Source organism: Barbus barbus (assembly GCF_936440315.1).
Source record: "Barbus barbus genome assembly, chromosome: 38".
Classification (NCBI taxonomy): domain Eukaryota; kingdom Metazoa; phylum Chordata; class Actinopteri; order Cypriniformes; family Cyprinidae; genus Barbus; species Barbus barbus.
Window position 1 is genome coordinate 6,179,606 of NC_136716.1, and position 16,749 is coordinate 6,196,354.

General features: G+C 36.1%; 2 protein-coding genes across 4 annotated transcripts in view; both read left to right on the forward strand.

Moving 5' to 3' along the window:
• The window catches only part of myof (myoferlin), a 30,940-nt gene extending 21,686 nt beyond the window's left edge, over positions 1-9,254 (forward strand). For both annotated transcript variants that reach the window (XM_079397325.1, XM_079397324.1), the window contains 19 exons: positions 45-146; positions 427-588; positions 744-909; positions 1,383-1,459; positions 2,446-2,544; positions 3,305-3,433; positions 3,554-3,709; positions 3,813-3,904; positions 3,993-4,163; positions 4,233-4,381; positions 4,680-4,819; positions 4,934-5,022; positions 5,098-5,193; positions 5,532-5,673; positions 5,752-5,851; positions 5,928-6,115; positions 6,334-6,443; positions 6,532-6,679; positions 6,771-9,254. In XM_079397325.1, coding sequence (XP_079253451.1) covers positions 45-146; positions 427-588; positions 744-909; positions 1,383-1,459; positions 2,446-2,544; positions 3,305-3,433; positions 3,554-3,709; positions 3,813-3,904; positions 3,993-4,163; positions 4,233-4,381; positions 4,680-4,819; positions 4,934-5,022; positions 5,098-5,193; positions 5,532-5,673; positions 5,752-5,851; positions 5,928-6,115; positions 6,334-6,443; positions 6,532-6,679; positions 6,771-6,809 — 2,355 coding nt within the window. In that variant the 3' untranslated portion in view covers positions 6,810-9,254. The remainder of the gene's footprint in view (positions 1-44; positions 147-426; positions 589-743; positions 910-1,382; positions 1,460-2,445; positions 2,545-3,304; positions 3,434-3,553; positions 3,710-3,812; positions 3,905-3,992; positions 4,164-4,232; positions 4,382-4,679; positions 4,820-4,933; positions 5,023-5,097; positions 5,194-5,531; positions 5,674-5,751; positions 5,852-5,927; positions 6,116-6,333; positions 6,444-6,531; positions 6,680-6,770) is intronic.
• A 1,765-nt stretch (positions 9,255-11,019) lies between these two features.
• LOC306857659 (SUN domain-containing protein 1-like) overlaps positions 11,020-16,749 on the forward strand; it is a 32,502-nt gene continuing 26,772 nt past the window's right edge. The window contains exon 1 of one of the 2 annotated variants that reach the window (XM_079397697.1): positions 11,020-11,159. The gene's annotated coding sequence lies outside the window, so the exon portion shown is untranslated. The remainder of the gene's footprint in view (positions 11,160-16,749) is intronic. The other variant, XM_079397695.1, reaches the window with a different exon arrangement.

Below are 16,749 nucleotides of genomic sequence, written 5' to 3' on the forward strand. Positions count from 1 at the left end.
TCAAATAGAATTCTTGTTGATAATTCTTTTGTTGCCTACTCTAGGGAAATGACACTGAACTTCCCCTTATTCCCCCCAAACGAGGAGAGAAACTCTATATGGTTCCTCAAGGGGTGCGACCTGTGGTGCAACTCACTGCCGTAGAGGTCCGTTTCAACCCTGTCTTTTCTCATTGCTTGGACTTGCTTGGTGTCAAATCTTGCAGAATCAAAATGTCCTTTAATCATTTAATTGATCTGTTGAGACAATTTTCTATTAAAATTGTCTCTTGTCCAAAAAGACAATCTATTAAAATAAAACACACACACAATCACCCGTATTTACACTAGGAAGTCATATTTGTTCCAAGCCGACAGTAAACCCACAACTTGTTTGTAGAAAAGTACTGTAGTGTTTTTTGAAATTTCTATTGATTGTTGGATGCAGGTTCTAGCATGGGGATTGCGTAACATGAAGACGTATCAGCTGGCTCCTGTGACGTCACCCAGTCTGGTGGTGGAGTGCGGAGGAGAGAGAGTTCAGACAGCTGTTATCAAAAACATGAAGAAGTGCCCTAATTTTCCAGGAAATGTCCTCTTATTAAAAGTGGTGAGCATCCACATCTACCTGTAGAGAAAAGGTGCAGTCATGCTTTAAATGCTGCTATTTTGCTGTGAAATGCAATGACATATTTAAATATGGTGCAAACTGTTTTTCTGAGGCCATAGGCTATATGTCTTCAGCATCTTGTTTTCTGTCTTTAGCTTCTACCCAAAGAAGAGATGTATTCTCCCCCTATAGTGATGAAAGTCATTGACAACAGACCCTTTGGACGGAAACCTGTGGTGGGTCAGTGCACCATCAATTCCCTGGAAGTGTTTCGATGTGACCCTTATGCCACAATTGCAGAAGTGGCTATGTCTTCAAAAGGTACTTTCCTTTTTACAAAGTTGTTTACTCATTTTATTTTCTTATATACACCGACATTGGTTTGCAATTAAGGCGACATTATATTGTATTCCCTAAACATTCTGGTTTTAGTATTAAACTTTGGCAAATACTTCAGTCCAAACTCCATTCAGACTTAGTTTTTATGATAACTTCAGAGTCTGACCTTATTGAATATGCATTTGTATGAGTTTCCCTTTCAGACACAAAATTTAAGTAAAATGTGTCTGTGCTCTTTAATTTAGTAAATCACCCGCAAAAATGTCCATGCCCATCGCACTATTTTGGAATTGCTCTCTCGCACTAATTTGCCATGTTTAGTAAATCTGGCCATTAATATTTAAGCATGTATAGTCACCATAACTCTGTTGATTCTAGTGTACACTGAATTTGCAAAATGCAAATTTGAAATAATATTTATTAACATTCTTAAAAAATTCTCCCTTTTCCTGCAGTGGCTTTGATGGCAGCTTCTCCTAGAGACCTCCATGTAAACATAGATGATGGCAGACAGCAACTTCTAGAAGCTCAGGTACTGCTACCAAGTCGCTTGATTTTGTAGATTTAGGAACTTAAGTCTCAACTTGTGAGAGAACTCTTTGTAATGGACACTGGTTCATACATTTGTATGAATTTGGTTCTATTTTCAACTTTGTGAATTTCAGTATTTTTATGGCATCTCAGCTGCTGTTGACAAAATGCCCACTGCTAGTCACATTCAAGTATGTATAGAAATAAGGCACTTTAATCAAAATGCCTGATTTTGTAATTAAATGCAATTCTAAGTTCAAAGTATAAAGTGTGTAGTTTCTGAATTGGCGCTAGTGGTACCAAACCAATGCCAGTATGTTTATTTCCAACCCTGTCAGGCTGATCAAAAAACGTTTTTCTGTTTGGTGGCACTTAAATTACACACTTTACCACTAACACTAAAGTTTAGTCTGTAGCACAAATTAAGGCTGATTAAGTAAATCTTCACCTTCTGTAGTTACAAATGGGTTAAATTGGGGGAGTATCCAATCAATCTGTTGTTCTCGTAATTATAAGTCTCTTTTCACATTATAGTGATTTGTACAGCTGACTTGCTCTATAAGGAATCATACTAACTTTCTTTTAAATCATTTAAAGTTAACTCCCTTGTGTGTACATTTAATCATGGAGAAAAGGTTCATGTTAACGTATACATTTTTATCAGTTTTAAGGCTTTTTAAAAATGTATATGAAATGTACATTAAGAAAAATTATTTTAATGATGATTGTGGTCTGTTATACTGATAAAATAAAACAGAAAATTTACAAATATGAGCTTTTTCAAGCCTAATATTACCAGTTATTAATGAATTATTTTTGTGTGTGTGTGTGTGCACTTCCTGGTTTCAACAGCGTGAGAAGGTGAGTTCTGTGGTAATATTCTGCACACTTTCCATTTAAGCTTTGGTTTTAAATCATTTATCATCATCATCTGTATTTTAGCTCTATCATGAGGATGAAACTATCCATTTTGTCACTACTTTACAGGAGAAAGAGACTGTTGATTGGTGGAGTAAGTTTTATGCTTCTGTTGGACAGAGTGAGAAATGCCGCCCATACCTTGACAAAGGTTATGACACATTGGAGGTGTGAATTCTGTCGATAATAACATTGCAGATATACATATTTATTTAATATTAAATAAATAAATACCTTAAATCTAGAAATATATATTGTAATGTTGCTACATAAAGAATTTCTCACCCAGAAAGTAAAAGTCGTTCCAATCCCACATGACTTTGTTTCAGTCCTGCATTATTGCTGCATGGAAAAAACAAAAAACAATGTGACCCTGGAGCACAAAACCAGTCTGAAGTCGCTGGGGTATATTTGTACCAATAGCCAAAAATACATTGTATGGGTCAAAAATATCAATTTTTCGTTTATGCCAAAAATCATTAGGATATTAAGTAAAGATTATGTTCCATGAAGATATTTTGTAAATTTCCTTCCGTAAATATATTCAAACTTAATTTTTGATTAGTAATATGCATTGCTAAGAACTTCATTTGTTGTTTTTTTTTGCACCCTCAGATTCCAGATTTTCAAATAGTTGTCTCTCGGCCAATTATCGTCCTATCATAACAAACCACACATCAATGGAAAGCTTATTAATTCCGCTTTCAGATGCTGTATAAATCTCAATTTTGAAAAATTGACCCTTATGACTGGTTTTGTGGTCCAGGGTCACATATGCACTTGAGTAAATATGACAGAAATTTTATTGAATGAACTTTTACTTATTATACTTATTGACTTATTTTACATATTGATGAATTTGAATCCACAAAGATTTGTTGTATGGTTTAGTATTTGTAGTGAGGTTCTCTTCTGTTGGTTTTCATAGGTATATGACCATGAGCTGGAAAGTGTAAAAGAGTTCATGGGTCTTACTGATTTCTGCAGCACCTTCAAATTGCAGCGTGGTAAAAATGAAAGTGACGATGATGACCCTGCTGTAGTTGGAGAATTCAAGGCAAGATGTCTTATTAATTTGCTTTAAGAATAAATGTAATGCTGATTAAGTCCCACCTTATGTTTTTTTCTGTTTGTGGTTGTGTAAAATAAATGATTTTGTTTAATTGATTGTTTTCAGGGCTCCTTTAAGGTGTACCCATTGCCAGATGACCCAGGGGTGCCCCCTCCACCACAACAGTTCAGAGAGCTGCCCGACAGTGTCTCTCAGGAGTGTGTGGTCAGGATCTATGTGGTTCAAGCCATCGACCTGCAACCCAAAGACAACAATGGCAAAGTACTTTCTTTCAACCTCACGACTAATTTTGAGTTTCTGTTTTTCAGTTTCTTGAATTCCTTTTTAGTAAAATGGAAAAGCAAAGCTCCTTTTCTTTTTTCAGTGTGACCCATATGTCAAAATCTCTTTGGGGAAAAAGTCTATTGATGACAGGGACAACTATGTACCATACACACTTAGCCCAGTGTTTGGAAGGTAATGCAATCAAATTTATTTTTGAGAGTTCATCTTGTATTCAGACCGTCGAAGAAGACTGTGAACTAAGTTTTTTGTCTCTCAACAGAATGTTTGAACTGACATGCTTCCTCCCACAAGACAAAGACCTGAAAATTGCCGTCTATGACTTTGATTTGCTCAGCCGTGATGAGAAAGTTGGGGAGACGGTCATTGACTTGGAGAACCGTCTTCTTTCTCGCTTTGGTTCCCACTGTGGTTTAGCCCAGACATACTGCATGTGAGTCCCATACACTTTAATGCAAAAAGTAGAGACTTTGGTTGATTAATGGTATTATTTATTGAATAGTTCTGGACCAAACCAGTGGCGTGATCAACTCCATCCATCTAAGATTCTTGAACAGCTTGCCCGATGGAAAGGATTGAGTCCACCCAGGAGCGAAGACAACGGAAACACTTTATCATTTGGTGGCCGATTGTACTGCCTCTCTGACTTTGGTAATTTTCAGAGCTTTTTGTTCTTTTGAACATCATTATGGTGGGTTGACAAACTGTATTGTGGTATATACTCCAAACTGGGTAAAGACCTTCAACCTGTTCTGATTCATGCATCTTCATATGTCTTGTCGAATTGATTGGATGTACAGTTGTCCTATAGCAACTGTGTATGTCCTATAAAAATACTAAAATATGTTGTCAAATGGTGAAACTTCTTGACTTTTAAAAGCTATTTGAAACTTTGTCAAGTGAGAATTCAAAGTTGTATTGTGTATATATGTATATGTATGCATTTTAGAAGCAAACAAGGAAATTCACGAACACCTGGGACCGCCAAGTGAACGGATCGCTCTGCATGTCCTCAGAACTCAAGGCCTGGTTCCAGAGCATGTTGAAACCAGGACTCTTTACAGTAGCTTCCAACCGACTCTCCCACAGGTGTGATGCTATTCAAGGGGCCAGTTCTTCCTGTGATCTACTGTACAGAACTATATTTAGTTAGTCAAAATACTGCTTTATTATCTGTGTTATTGACTAGTCTTTGTTTTATAGGGAAAACTCCAGATGTGGGTAGACATTTTCCCAAAAAGTCTTGGGCCTCCTGGACCTCCTTTTGACATATTTCCACGCAAACCAAAAAAGTGAGAAGAAATTGGTGCTTTCGGTTATGCTTTTATGTTGTTTGGCGATAGACTCACATTCATTCTTTCTATCAGGCATTTTCTGCGCGTCATTGTTTGGAACACGTCTGATGTAGTTTTGGATGAAACCAGCATTACTAACGAAAATATGAGTGACATCTATGTAAAAGGGTATGTAAAAATATAGTCTCTTAAGGCAAAACCAATAGTCAATTTTGTGTTACTTTGCATATCATTTTTAATTTTTTTTTTTTTACACAATTTTGGTATATTATAATTACCTCTGTAAAAACCTCTTTAGAGAATCTATTACATCAACAAAATAAAAAAATTTTGAATCTAGAAAACCTGTTATACAAAACAATTATTTTAATTTACTGTGATTTAATAGATGTCACCACATTTCCCTGATTGATTAGTTACATTTTTACACTGTTCACCTGTGGAGTCTTGCCTTACTTGTTTTACAAGTAATATTTGTCATAATTCATGCGTTTGTCTTTGATTAGGTGGATGCCAGGTATGGAAGAAGATAAGCAAAAAACAGACGTCCATTACCGATCTTTGGATGGCGATGGCAATTTCAACTGGAGATTTGTCTTTGGGTTTGAATACTTGCCTGCAGAGCAGCTGTGTCTGGTATCTAAAAAGGTAATGCAGTTTGGTTGTGCTTCATGTATTGTGAAGAGCACTTAAGTATTAAAATATTCATTCTTTTCTGTTCAAAAGGAAAATTTCTGGAGCCTTGACAAATCAGAGTTTAGAATCCCACCCAAGCTGATTGTTCAAATATGGGATAATGACAAATTCTCTCTGGATGATTACCTAGGTGAGATGCATGCAGATCTTGGAAATTTTGTTGTTCATATTTTTGGCTTTGTGTATTAATCTCACTTGCGTTACAGGTGCTATTGAACTTGATTTGCACCATCTCATCAACCCTTCCAAATCACCGGAGAAATGTAGCCTTAGCATGGTCCCGGATGGAACCACACCTCCAAAGTCAGACCAGCTGAAGTCTCTCTTTGACCAGAAGTCAGTTAGAGGATGGTGGCCATGCTACATGGATAAAGATGGGAAGAGGGAACTCGGTGTAAGTACTGCTTTTTTTTATCCATTTCTTTATGGTGCAGTATGACCTTTCATTGTTCATGATACAATCAGATGAATATAATCAAACCTTCTCTACATTAAATACGTGTCACTTGCAAATGTGTGATATTTTGTTAAAATGGGTTGTTAATGTCATTTCATCTTGACATTTTTTCTAAAAGCTTGATTAATTGTGGCTTGTTTATATGTTGGTTTCAGGGAAAGGTTGAGTTGACTTTGGAGATTGTGAATGAGAAGGAAGCAGATGAGAGACCTGCTGGAAAAGGCAGAGATGAGCCAAATATGAATCCAAAACTGGATCCTCCCAAGTAATTGATTTCTTACATTGTGTTTTTTTCTGTTCTGTGTTTGAATAGAAGATCATCACAAGATTTGTTTCTCTTTTCAACTTCTCAGGCGACCTGAAACCTCGTTCTTTTGGTTCTCAAATCCATGCAAGACGTGCAAGTTCATAGTTTGGCGAAGATTTAAGTGGCTGTTCATTGGCCTGGTTGTGCTAATCTTAGTGCTGTTATTCATTGGGATCTTGTTGTATTCATTACCGGTAAGGACACATTTTATCAGTCCTGTTGAGACTTTACACTTGAGATGTAATGTCTACAATGCTAATTAATTATTATTATTTTTTTTTTCAGAACTACATTTCCATGAAAATCGTTAAACCCTTCAATTAAGTTCAGGAGGAGTTCAACTTTTTGTCATTTTATCCATGTAGTTGGCATGATCTAGGTTTCACGCAGTGAAACAATTAACAGAAATGGTCAATTTTCTTAATGGCATAGACACCATCAATACAGTGTTCATTTTGTTGTGGTTTTTTCATTTTTCATGTGGTTGTTTAAGCATTTACCTTTTAATCACTTTTTGCACCAATATTAAATTTAATTATGAATTTGCACTTTTTGGTTCAGGTTTCACTGATATTTAGAAACATTTGTGCACGTAAAGTGTTTTCTATTGTGGGGTGGGGGGGGATATTTTATTGTATTATAACCTCTGATCATTTTAAAGCTGATTGATAAAGATATATTGTTAAATAAAGATGTTAATGTTTGTATAAATTGTGTCTGTTAGTAGGAACTTCAGTTATACTTTTTGTCATTATTTTCAACAAAATGTTCAGTCATATTCAGTTTACATTTATAAATTTGGTGCAAGCATCAGTGTTTTAGCAATGCTTATCAAATGTTTATCAATGGTTGTTTTTTTTTTTTTATTATATTATTTTGTATAACCATAGGGCATAAAGTGCACATATAACAGTGTATCAAAATCAGAAATGAACCCCTCGATATAGTTAAGCATTATCATACAAGCAAGAGTGCCATTTTCCCTGACATTTCTATGATTGGAAATGTGATATTTTATAAAAACAATTCAATAAACAAGTTCATATTGAAATAAAACTACAGCCTTAATCTCATGTACACACACACACACACACACACATATATATATATAGTGCCCTCCATAAGTATTGGAACAGACAAAATTGCTCTGTTGGCTGTGGAGTCAAGAAATTTGCAAATATGATTAAAAGATGAATATGAGACAAAACTACAGAATGTCACATTTTATTATTAGCCGTTTCAACACATACATGTTTTACCAAATAAAAAGAACAGCACTTTTAGAGTTCATCCCACTCATTGACGAGAGCATAAGTACTGGGACAGCTGAAAATAAGGCAGATATAAAAGATTAAAAGCTATTATTTAGTTGCAGATCCCTTGCGCACAATCACAGCAGTGAGTCTGTGACCCATAGACATCACCAGACTCTTGGTCTCATCCTTTGAAATGCTTTTCCCAGCCTTTAATGCAGCCAATTCCAATTGTTGCTTGTTTTGGGGAGTTTCTGCCTTTACTCTCCTCTCCAGCTGGTGCAATTCATGTTCAATCGGATTTAAATCTGGAGATTGACTTGGGCAATCTAAGACTTTCCATTTCTTTGCCCTTATAAATTCCTTGACTGAACTGGCGGGGTGTTTTGGGTCATTGTCCTGATGCAATATTAAGCACTTCCCAATGAATCTGGTGGCATTATCTTGAATAGTGGTAGGCAAGACGGTTTTGTACCCTTCCAAATTCATTCTGCTACTGTCATCATACATTAAGTCATCAGTAAAGATGAGAGGGCCTGTTCCAGAGACAGCCATGCATGCCCATGCCATGACACCACCTCCACCATGCTTTACAGATGAGGCTGTATGCTTGGGGTCATTGCAGTTCCCTTTTTTTCTCCACATTTTTGTTTTCCCATCACTTAGATAAAGGTTCATCTTTGTCTCATCGGTCCATAAACACAGTTCCAAAACTCTTCTGGCTCACCTTTGTGCTTTTCTGCAAACTCTAATCTTGCCTTTCTATTTTTGGTGCTGGTCAGAGGTTTGCATCTTGCTGTGTAGCATCTATAATTCTGTGTCAAAGTCTCCTGAGGACAGTAGATTGTCAGAGCATCACCCCAGCTTTCTGGAAGTTGTTGGTGATTTTACAGACACGTCTCTTAGGATTAATTTTCACAGATTTTATGATTTGTCTGTCATATTTTTCTCAGCCGATCAGGTCGTTGTTGGTTGCTGGTGTCGCTGGTGGTTTCCAAACTCTTGATTTCTCCATGCCCTTTGTTTTTGCTAGAGCTCTAATTGACTTCCTCTTTTCTTTTAGTATCCAAATTGCTTGCTTTTCTCTCAAAGTCAGCTCCCTCATCTTCATCCTGGTTTGTGTGTGTCATCATCAAATGCAAGATTCAGAATACAGAAGTAATGGATATAACTGATACGACACATTCCCTGCTTTTAATATCTGAAGAATTAATGCAACAGGACACAGCTGATCACTTAGAAAGACCTGTGAGGCAACTGTTCCAATACTTATGCTCACATCAGATAGAGGGATGAACTCTAAAAGCTGAACTTCTCAGCTGGTAAAACATCTATGTGCTGAATCATCCAATAATAAAATGTGACATTCTGTAGTTTTGTCTCATATTCATCTTTTAATCATATTTGTAAATGTCTTGACTCCACAGCCAACAGAGCAATTTTGTCTTCACTGTTCCAATACTTTTGGAGGGCACTGTATATTTACTTTTTTTGTGAAAAGTGACCTTTAATGGATAATAAATACAATAAAAACAACAATGGTGTCAGTATGTAGTCATTTAGCCTACTTAAAAGCACAAAACATTTCGCAATGACAAAGTACATACAGTCATGGCCAAAAATATCAGCACCCTTGGTAAATATGATCAAAGAAGACTGAAAATTAATCTGCATTGTTAGTCCTTTTGATCTTTTATTTAAAAAATTCACAAAAATCTAACCTTTCGTTGGATAATAAGAATTTAAAATGGGGGGAAATATCATAATGAAATAAATGTTTTTCTCAAATACACGTTGGACACAAATATTGGCACCCCTAGAAATTCTTATGAGTAAAATATCTCTGAAGTATATTCCCATTCATATTCACAATTTTGAGCACTCCAGGGTGGTTTATGAACATGAAATTATCCAGCCATGGCTTCCTGTTTCACAGAAATATAAATAGGAGGGAAAACAAAGCCCAAATTCCTTTAATCATCCATCACAATGAGAAAAACCAAAGAATATATTTCTGATGTGCAGCAAAAGATAATTGAGCTTCACAAATTAGTGAAGTGGCTTTAAGAAAAGAGCTAGAGCAGTGAAAATTCCCATTTTCACCATCAGAGCAATAATCAAGAATCAACAGAAAATGTTACGAAACTGCCTGGAAGAGGACATGTGTCTATATCGTCCTAATGCACGGTGAGAAGGAGAGTTTGAGTGGCTAAAGACTCTCCAAGGACCACAGCTGGAGAATTGCAGAAAGTAGTTGAGTCTCGGGGTCATAAAACCTTAAAAATTGTCAAACAGCACCTACATCACATGCTGTTCGGGAGGGTTTCAAGAAATATTCTCCTCTCTCATCCAAAAACAAACTCTAGCATATTCAGTTATCAGACACGACTGAAACTTCAAATGGGACTGGCTTCTATGGTCAGATGAAACTAAAAAATGAGCTTTTTAGCAGCAAACACTAAAGATGGATTTGGTGAACACAGGGATAAAAAGTACCCCATGTGTACAATGAAATATACTGCTGTATTTTTGATGTTGTGGGCCTATATTTCTGCTGGATATATTTCTATATTTCTGAAAAAAACTACTTAGTTCAATATTTTGTTGTTTTTATAACCATTAGGTGTCACTGTGTACATTTAATCATATCAGGAATGATTGTCAATGACAGTTTAGTTTGTCATACAAATAATTCGAATATACATTATAAAATCAATATACACGGTCTATTAGTTTATTAATTTGCATTAATGAATTAATGTAAATATACTTTTTTTTTTTTACTGTCTAACACTAGAAGCAAAATCTGGACCTTCGTGGACATCCTGAAATGTTTTTTTCTTTCTCACAATGATTATAACATTTAGCTAAATATAAATAATAAATGATAAAGTGTAGGTAAATAAATTCATGACTGGTATTAAATTGATGTCTTTTTGTATAAATGTATAATATTACTAACTAGTTTCTGCCCAAAGCATTCTTTCTCTCCTTTTTTAAATATAAATTTTATTTATTTAAGAACGTTTTAATTGTTTTTAATACACTTTTAAAAAATGATGTAAACAAAACTGTCAAAAATAAAATCTATTTAAAAAAGTCTATCATTATATTTATTACAATAAACTAATTATTAATATTAAATTACACTGACGCTCTATCAAAAAGAAAAACAAGGCAACAACTGCGTTTTTAGTAATAACAAGTTAAATTAATTTATAATGAGATAGAACTTGGCGGATATGACGTCGTTTCTCAAGTGCGTGACGTGATCTTTAAATAGCCACCTGAGGCGTGATTAGAGAAACGGTTGAACACCGTTAGCGCTGCTGAATGATATTATTATTATTATATCATTACTGAACTGCAGTTCATTTCTTTGTGTTTGATTTTAGTGTAAAACCGCGACGTTTCTGCTCAGGTAAGTTACTTTATCTTCTGCTGAGTCAATTGCGACAGGTGTTGTGTCAATATTTAGCTGGAAGTTTCTTCTTGGTGGGTTTAATTGTTTTTCATTTAGTTCCTTCTGTAGTAACATGAGGCTTTAGAATATCAGTTTGTGAAATGCTGTCTTGGTACATTTAGTGTTGAGTTATATATTGTCTTTAAGATGTAGATATCATCAGTGTTTGTGTTTCGCGGCGGTAGGCCGCTGCTGTTTCTCATTGGTTCATTCAGCTGTTTTCTGTGGATGATGAGATGATGAGACATGGCCACCAGTGGCGGCTGCTGGTCTTTCAAAGAGGGGAAGCTCATTTTCGGCCTACATCATACAAATTGTCTATTTATTTATACGTAAATTCTGCCCTACATTCCTTTTTATGAAAATGCTCTGTGACGCTGTCGTACCAACTAGGCGTCTTTTCCAGTGACTTGACCAGTGTCCTCTCAATGGCCAGCAGAGCTAGGCTGCTTAAACGGTCTTGGCCCATTGTGTCACGGGTGTAGGACTTGAGCCGCTTTAAACAGGAGAAGCTCCTTTTTACACCTGCAGATGTAGCTCCAATTGTTGCCACTAATGAGAACAGTTTGTAAAGCTGAGGCATTGCACTGTCCAGCTCCATGTCTTTAACCCTCTGGGGTCTGAGGGTGTTTTGGGGGCCTGGAGATTTTTTGACATGCCCTGACATTTGTGCTTTTTTTCAGTTGCTTATTTTTCAGTGGCTAAAGTCTAATAACACTGTAAACAGCACAAACTGGGCTACAATAATATGTTAGCAGCATTTATGTACTTGATTTTGTTTTTGAGAAAGCAACGTTTATGTGTGGTTAGTGAAAAACTAAATTGTTGAAGTCACTAAAATAAGGCCATAAAACACATACAGAACATTTGTTCACAAGACTTGAGAACTGGGTCTTGTAGCCTAGCATTTTTGCTTCAAAATAACGTGAAAATCATCTTGTTTATTTGCTCACAGAAAACAATATATTGATTTTAAATTTCCTAAGTCACTTTTTGAGTAAAAAGGGTCTATGCGAGAAGGCGTCAACCTTCACATTCACACCTGAGAAGACAGGCCTGCATAATGAGCTTCATAATGAGCCATTTAGTCAAGTATGTGACTGAGAGGAAGAGTTACAAGAAAGAATATGAAGAGAAAATATATAATTTTTTTTTGTAGTTTATTAAGAATATATTTAGCTATCACACAAAATAACTTGAGATTCACTTGTGAGTGCAGTTAAACATTTTATTAGGAACAATCAAAGCTGTCTTTCAAAGCTGACTTTTTAGCATCATTACTCCAGTCACATGATGCTTCAGAAATCATTCTATTCTGATTTGCTGCTAAAAAATCTTATTATTCTTATTATTGTTGTTGAAAAGAGCTAAGAAGATTTTTTTTTTTTTTTTTTTTTTTTTTTTATGAATAGAAAGTCCAGAAGAACAGCATCAAAACCCGTGGAGTATTTTAGTTAGTTTCCCGTCAAAGAAAAAACGAGACGGCCCGCACCGGTGGTTAAGGAACACCAAGTAATCACACAGCTTTCTCCTGTTATGATGAAAACTGGCAATTTCGCCAAGCAAATACCAAGAAATAGGTTGCAGCAGTTTGTCTTTCGACTACACTTGCAAAAATCTGCTATGGGACTGAGCTCGAATAGCTTCAATGACTTCTTATAGGACAAAATCGCTGTCAATCAAAAGGAGATGCAGTCTTTCAACAGGCCCTCCAATCAACATGCAGAAGCCCGGAGTCCGGCCCCGCCCACTCCTCCATTCACCCCCAGAGACGCTGAGCGTCTGGGGGTGGGACATAATCGCAGCATTTATCCAATGACCGTCTAGTTTTGAAGCACTAAAAAAAAACTGTTCAAAGCAGCCCCATAGAAGTCAATGGACGCTGGGCTTCAACAGTGAAATACACTGCTACGGGAATGTATGAGAAGGAAATCGAGTCACCTGCTATATGTAGCTGATTCTGAACAAACTCGTCTCTGAGATGAACGTGTTCTAACGCATTTTTAATCAATAAAATGTTAACACAATAGTACATATTTGACCATAAATTTTTTGACATTATAGGGGAAGCCGAGCTTCCCTTGCAGTCTTAAAGAAATCCCCACTGATGGCCACATATGGATTATAATGGCTTAACGGTGATTCTGGTGCCGTTTCGTGTGTTGAAGGCTGATATTTTGAGGGTGGAGGGCACCAGACCCGTTTGAGTGAGTCTCGTGGGTTTCTATGTAAAGTGAAGAGCTGTTTAGGCGATCATTTAAGACACTAATGCTCGGTTGGCTGCACAGTTGCTTTTCTCTTGTTAGTATGTAAAGTGTATCCACACTGCATAGTGAAAACCGTATGCTTATTGCAATCTCACAGCCACTGGTAGTGAGTTTGTGTGAGAGATACACACACAGAAGCTAACCATGCTGTCTGACTGCTGTTGTTTGTTCATGCTAACAACACAGGGAACATGAGTGTAATTGAGCTTTTTTTTTTTTATGGTATTTGCAGGTATTACAGTTTTTCTTCATTGCTAAAACACTATAACCAGGCTTTTGAACTCAAATTTCAAAACCATAACACCATTTTTCAAAAAGCACACCCATTTTGCTGAACTATAAACACTATTCCCTAATTTTAACACATGAGTCAGGTTTGGTGAAATGTTACTGCAAAACTCTACACCCAAATCCCTACATTTCTCAGTGCTTACACCATGTGGTCATTTAGAAAGCACTAGCGTTCAATATTGTTCACTCAAGTCTGCACAGTTTGAGCTCAATTAGCACACAATTACCCAAGTGGAAACACTGGTGCTGCATCCCAGTGTGCCTACTTGTACTACACTCTTAGAGTATGTACTCTTTTGGTGAAGAAAAAGTACACTTTTGAGTGTGTAGTAGAAGAGTAGGCAAGCTGTGGGACATACTGTCGCTGTAAATTGGCCAGTCAATCATCTTGTCACAGTTAACATCCTCCACATTTCACTTCATTTAACTTCCGAAGTAGCTCATTGATCTGCCAGTCGCGGGTCTTTCATGTGGAGAACTCTGCTCATATTTTCTGCATAATGATGACCAAATGGATGTTTATAAAAGTTGGCATTGCTGTTGCAGATGAAATATAACACGGATAACAATAACAATTTTTTACCGGGTTAAATGTTGATTATTAGTAACTCAAACCCTTTTGTAAACCTTTCTACCTCGCGCGCATCTGCCACGTTTGTAGTTTTTCTAACGCGTTGTATTCGTGTTTGTAGTTCTGGACCGAATCTTTCGCCAAAGCGCAATGGATTGTGGGCAGTTTTTGCCATTTTAGAGTGTATATGGATCCACACTTCACAAATCGACCTGAAATAGTTGACCATCCGGGGACTTTTGCCATACTCTTTTCAACATACTATGCTTTGGGACACACTTATTGTAATCTCACATACTATTTAGGATGGATAGTATGAACATTGGGACGCCGGGTAGGAGTCAATTTATCACGCACCAATCAGAACCTTCGATGGATAAAGGGCTAAAGTCAGCTTACAGTTTTTCTCAGTGGCTTTGGTGCATTTCTCAGATCAGAAATTAAATTCTCAACTACTTGTTCAACCTCCACATCTAGTCACTTGTGCACATCATAAAGTTTCTCATTCTTTTGAACAAGTTACGATTGCTTTGATACATTCTTGTAATTGATTTATGTACATTTGTCTGTGGTTTCCTGCATTATCAGTTACTTTTGTCATGTTGCTTAAGATGTATTATAGTTCTCTGTGCAATAATCTTACCCTTCAAAACCTCAAGTCATTAGTTCATTGTAGAAGTCATTTCGGTAAATGCAAAATATCTAGTTGCCATAAACGTTCATGAATTGTAATTTTTACTTTTTACCTTTCTAATTTTTATTTTCGCCTTTTTGTGCACATTTATTTTTCTTTTCCATTTCTTTTTCAATCAATTGTACTTTTTAAATATATGGCATACATAAGTGCAGCCTTCTGCATTTCAGTACAGTAACTGTCATCCAAACCGTTGCCATAGTTTACATCAGGTAATACTAACAGAGAGCACTGTTATATTGACAAAATTACCAAGTATCTTGTTTGTGAACAATGACACAAGGACATCAGACATGCGAGAGGATTTTACCCCCACTGCCAGGCCAGGGTCAATATAGCCGTGATGTTGAAGAGGCTCTTTGGCCTGTCCCAGACCAAAGACCGGATACTGGGGCAGAAAAATTATTTTTGTTGTTTGCTGTTTTGTACTGTACATTAAATTGAGGAATAAAACATTTGGGGAGTACCACACTTAATACTGTTTTTTTTTTTTTTTTTTTTTTTTTTTTTTTTTTTTTTTTTTTTTTGTAGTATTGTTTTGAATTTCTTATCGGTGTAAAACTGTTGTTGTGTGTTTTTGACTGTTTGTGTGTCATGTCTGAGAGTAAAGTTTGGTTTATCAGCAAGATTGAGTTGTTTTGAGTGGAGCGCTTCATTTTGACCTGAATATAGGAAGTTTGGGGAATTGAGTTAGAAGTTATGGATTTGTGTTTAGAGTCTCGCAAAAAAAGGCATAATTTCAAGAAATGATTTTAAACAATCGAGAAACTGTAAAATTAGACAATGGGATAGGCTTGTCTTTTTTGTTGTTGTTTCTTGGTGATGATGACTGTTGTTGTTCCAAGAAGAGCCAATCAGTGCACTTATGTGAAGGTGTCCCCTGTCAAACTTATTGCATCACACAAAGGACAAGTTTGCTGATTTCTCAACCAGATTTGTGTTGGTTTGCAAGGATGCTCTGAAATCCTCTTGGACTTCCTCTTGGATCATTGCAGTTCCTTCAAAAAAATAATCTCGCATTGGCTAATCACCTGTCATGTTGACCTCTTTATACATCTCTTCTATGCACTTCTAAAAAATTGAAAGGAAGAAAATATTAGAATATATCATGTATTTTGGCCAGATTGCTGCCATCTGGTATATACATTTGAATATTAATGTAGACTTCCAACTACTACTTTGGTGTATGTGTATATAGAGATATTAGTCAGACTTGCATTCATTTCTCTATAGGTTTTACCCAATACGTATCAGTCCCATTTAGTTCTGAACTGCTAAGATATGAGTTTCCTGACATCACATGAAATCCTTTTCTTCCCTCAGATTGTATATCTAAAGGAACAGGAAGAAAAAAACACTTATTTATTAACACAACTATTTATTTTATTTTTAATTTGGAAAAACAGAATGGTGAATTGACCAAGTTGTCAATTAAAAAGACCGTTATAGAGGATGAAAAAAAGATTTCACAGTTTGCTCAGTTTTATAAAGATTTATATTCCTTGAAATTAGTATTTTCTGATTTGAATAACTTTCTAAATAGTGTTAAAGATAAAGCCAAAGTTATTGATGATGATTAAGATGTTTTGTGGTGATGATTTAAAATTGGAGGAAGTAGAATGTATTGGTAACCTTAAAGATAATCGTTCTCCAGGTAATGATGGGCTTATTAGTGAGTTTTATAAAGTCTTTCGAGACAAGTTAGCTCCTTTTTTGCTAGCAGTG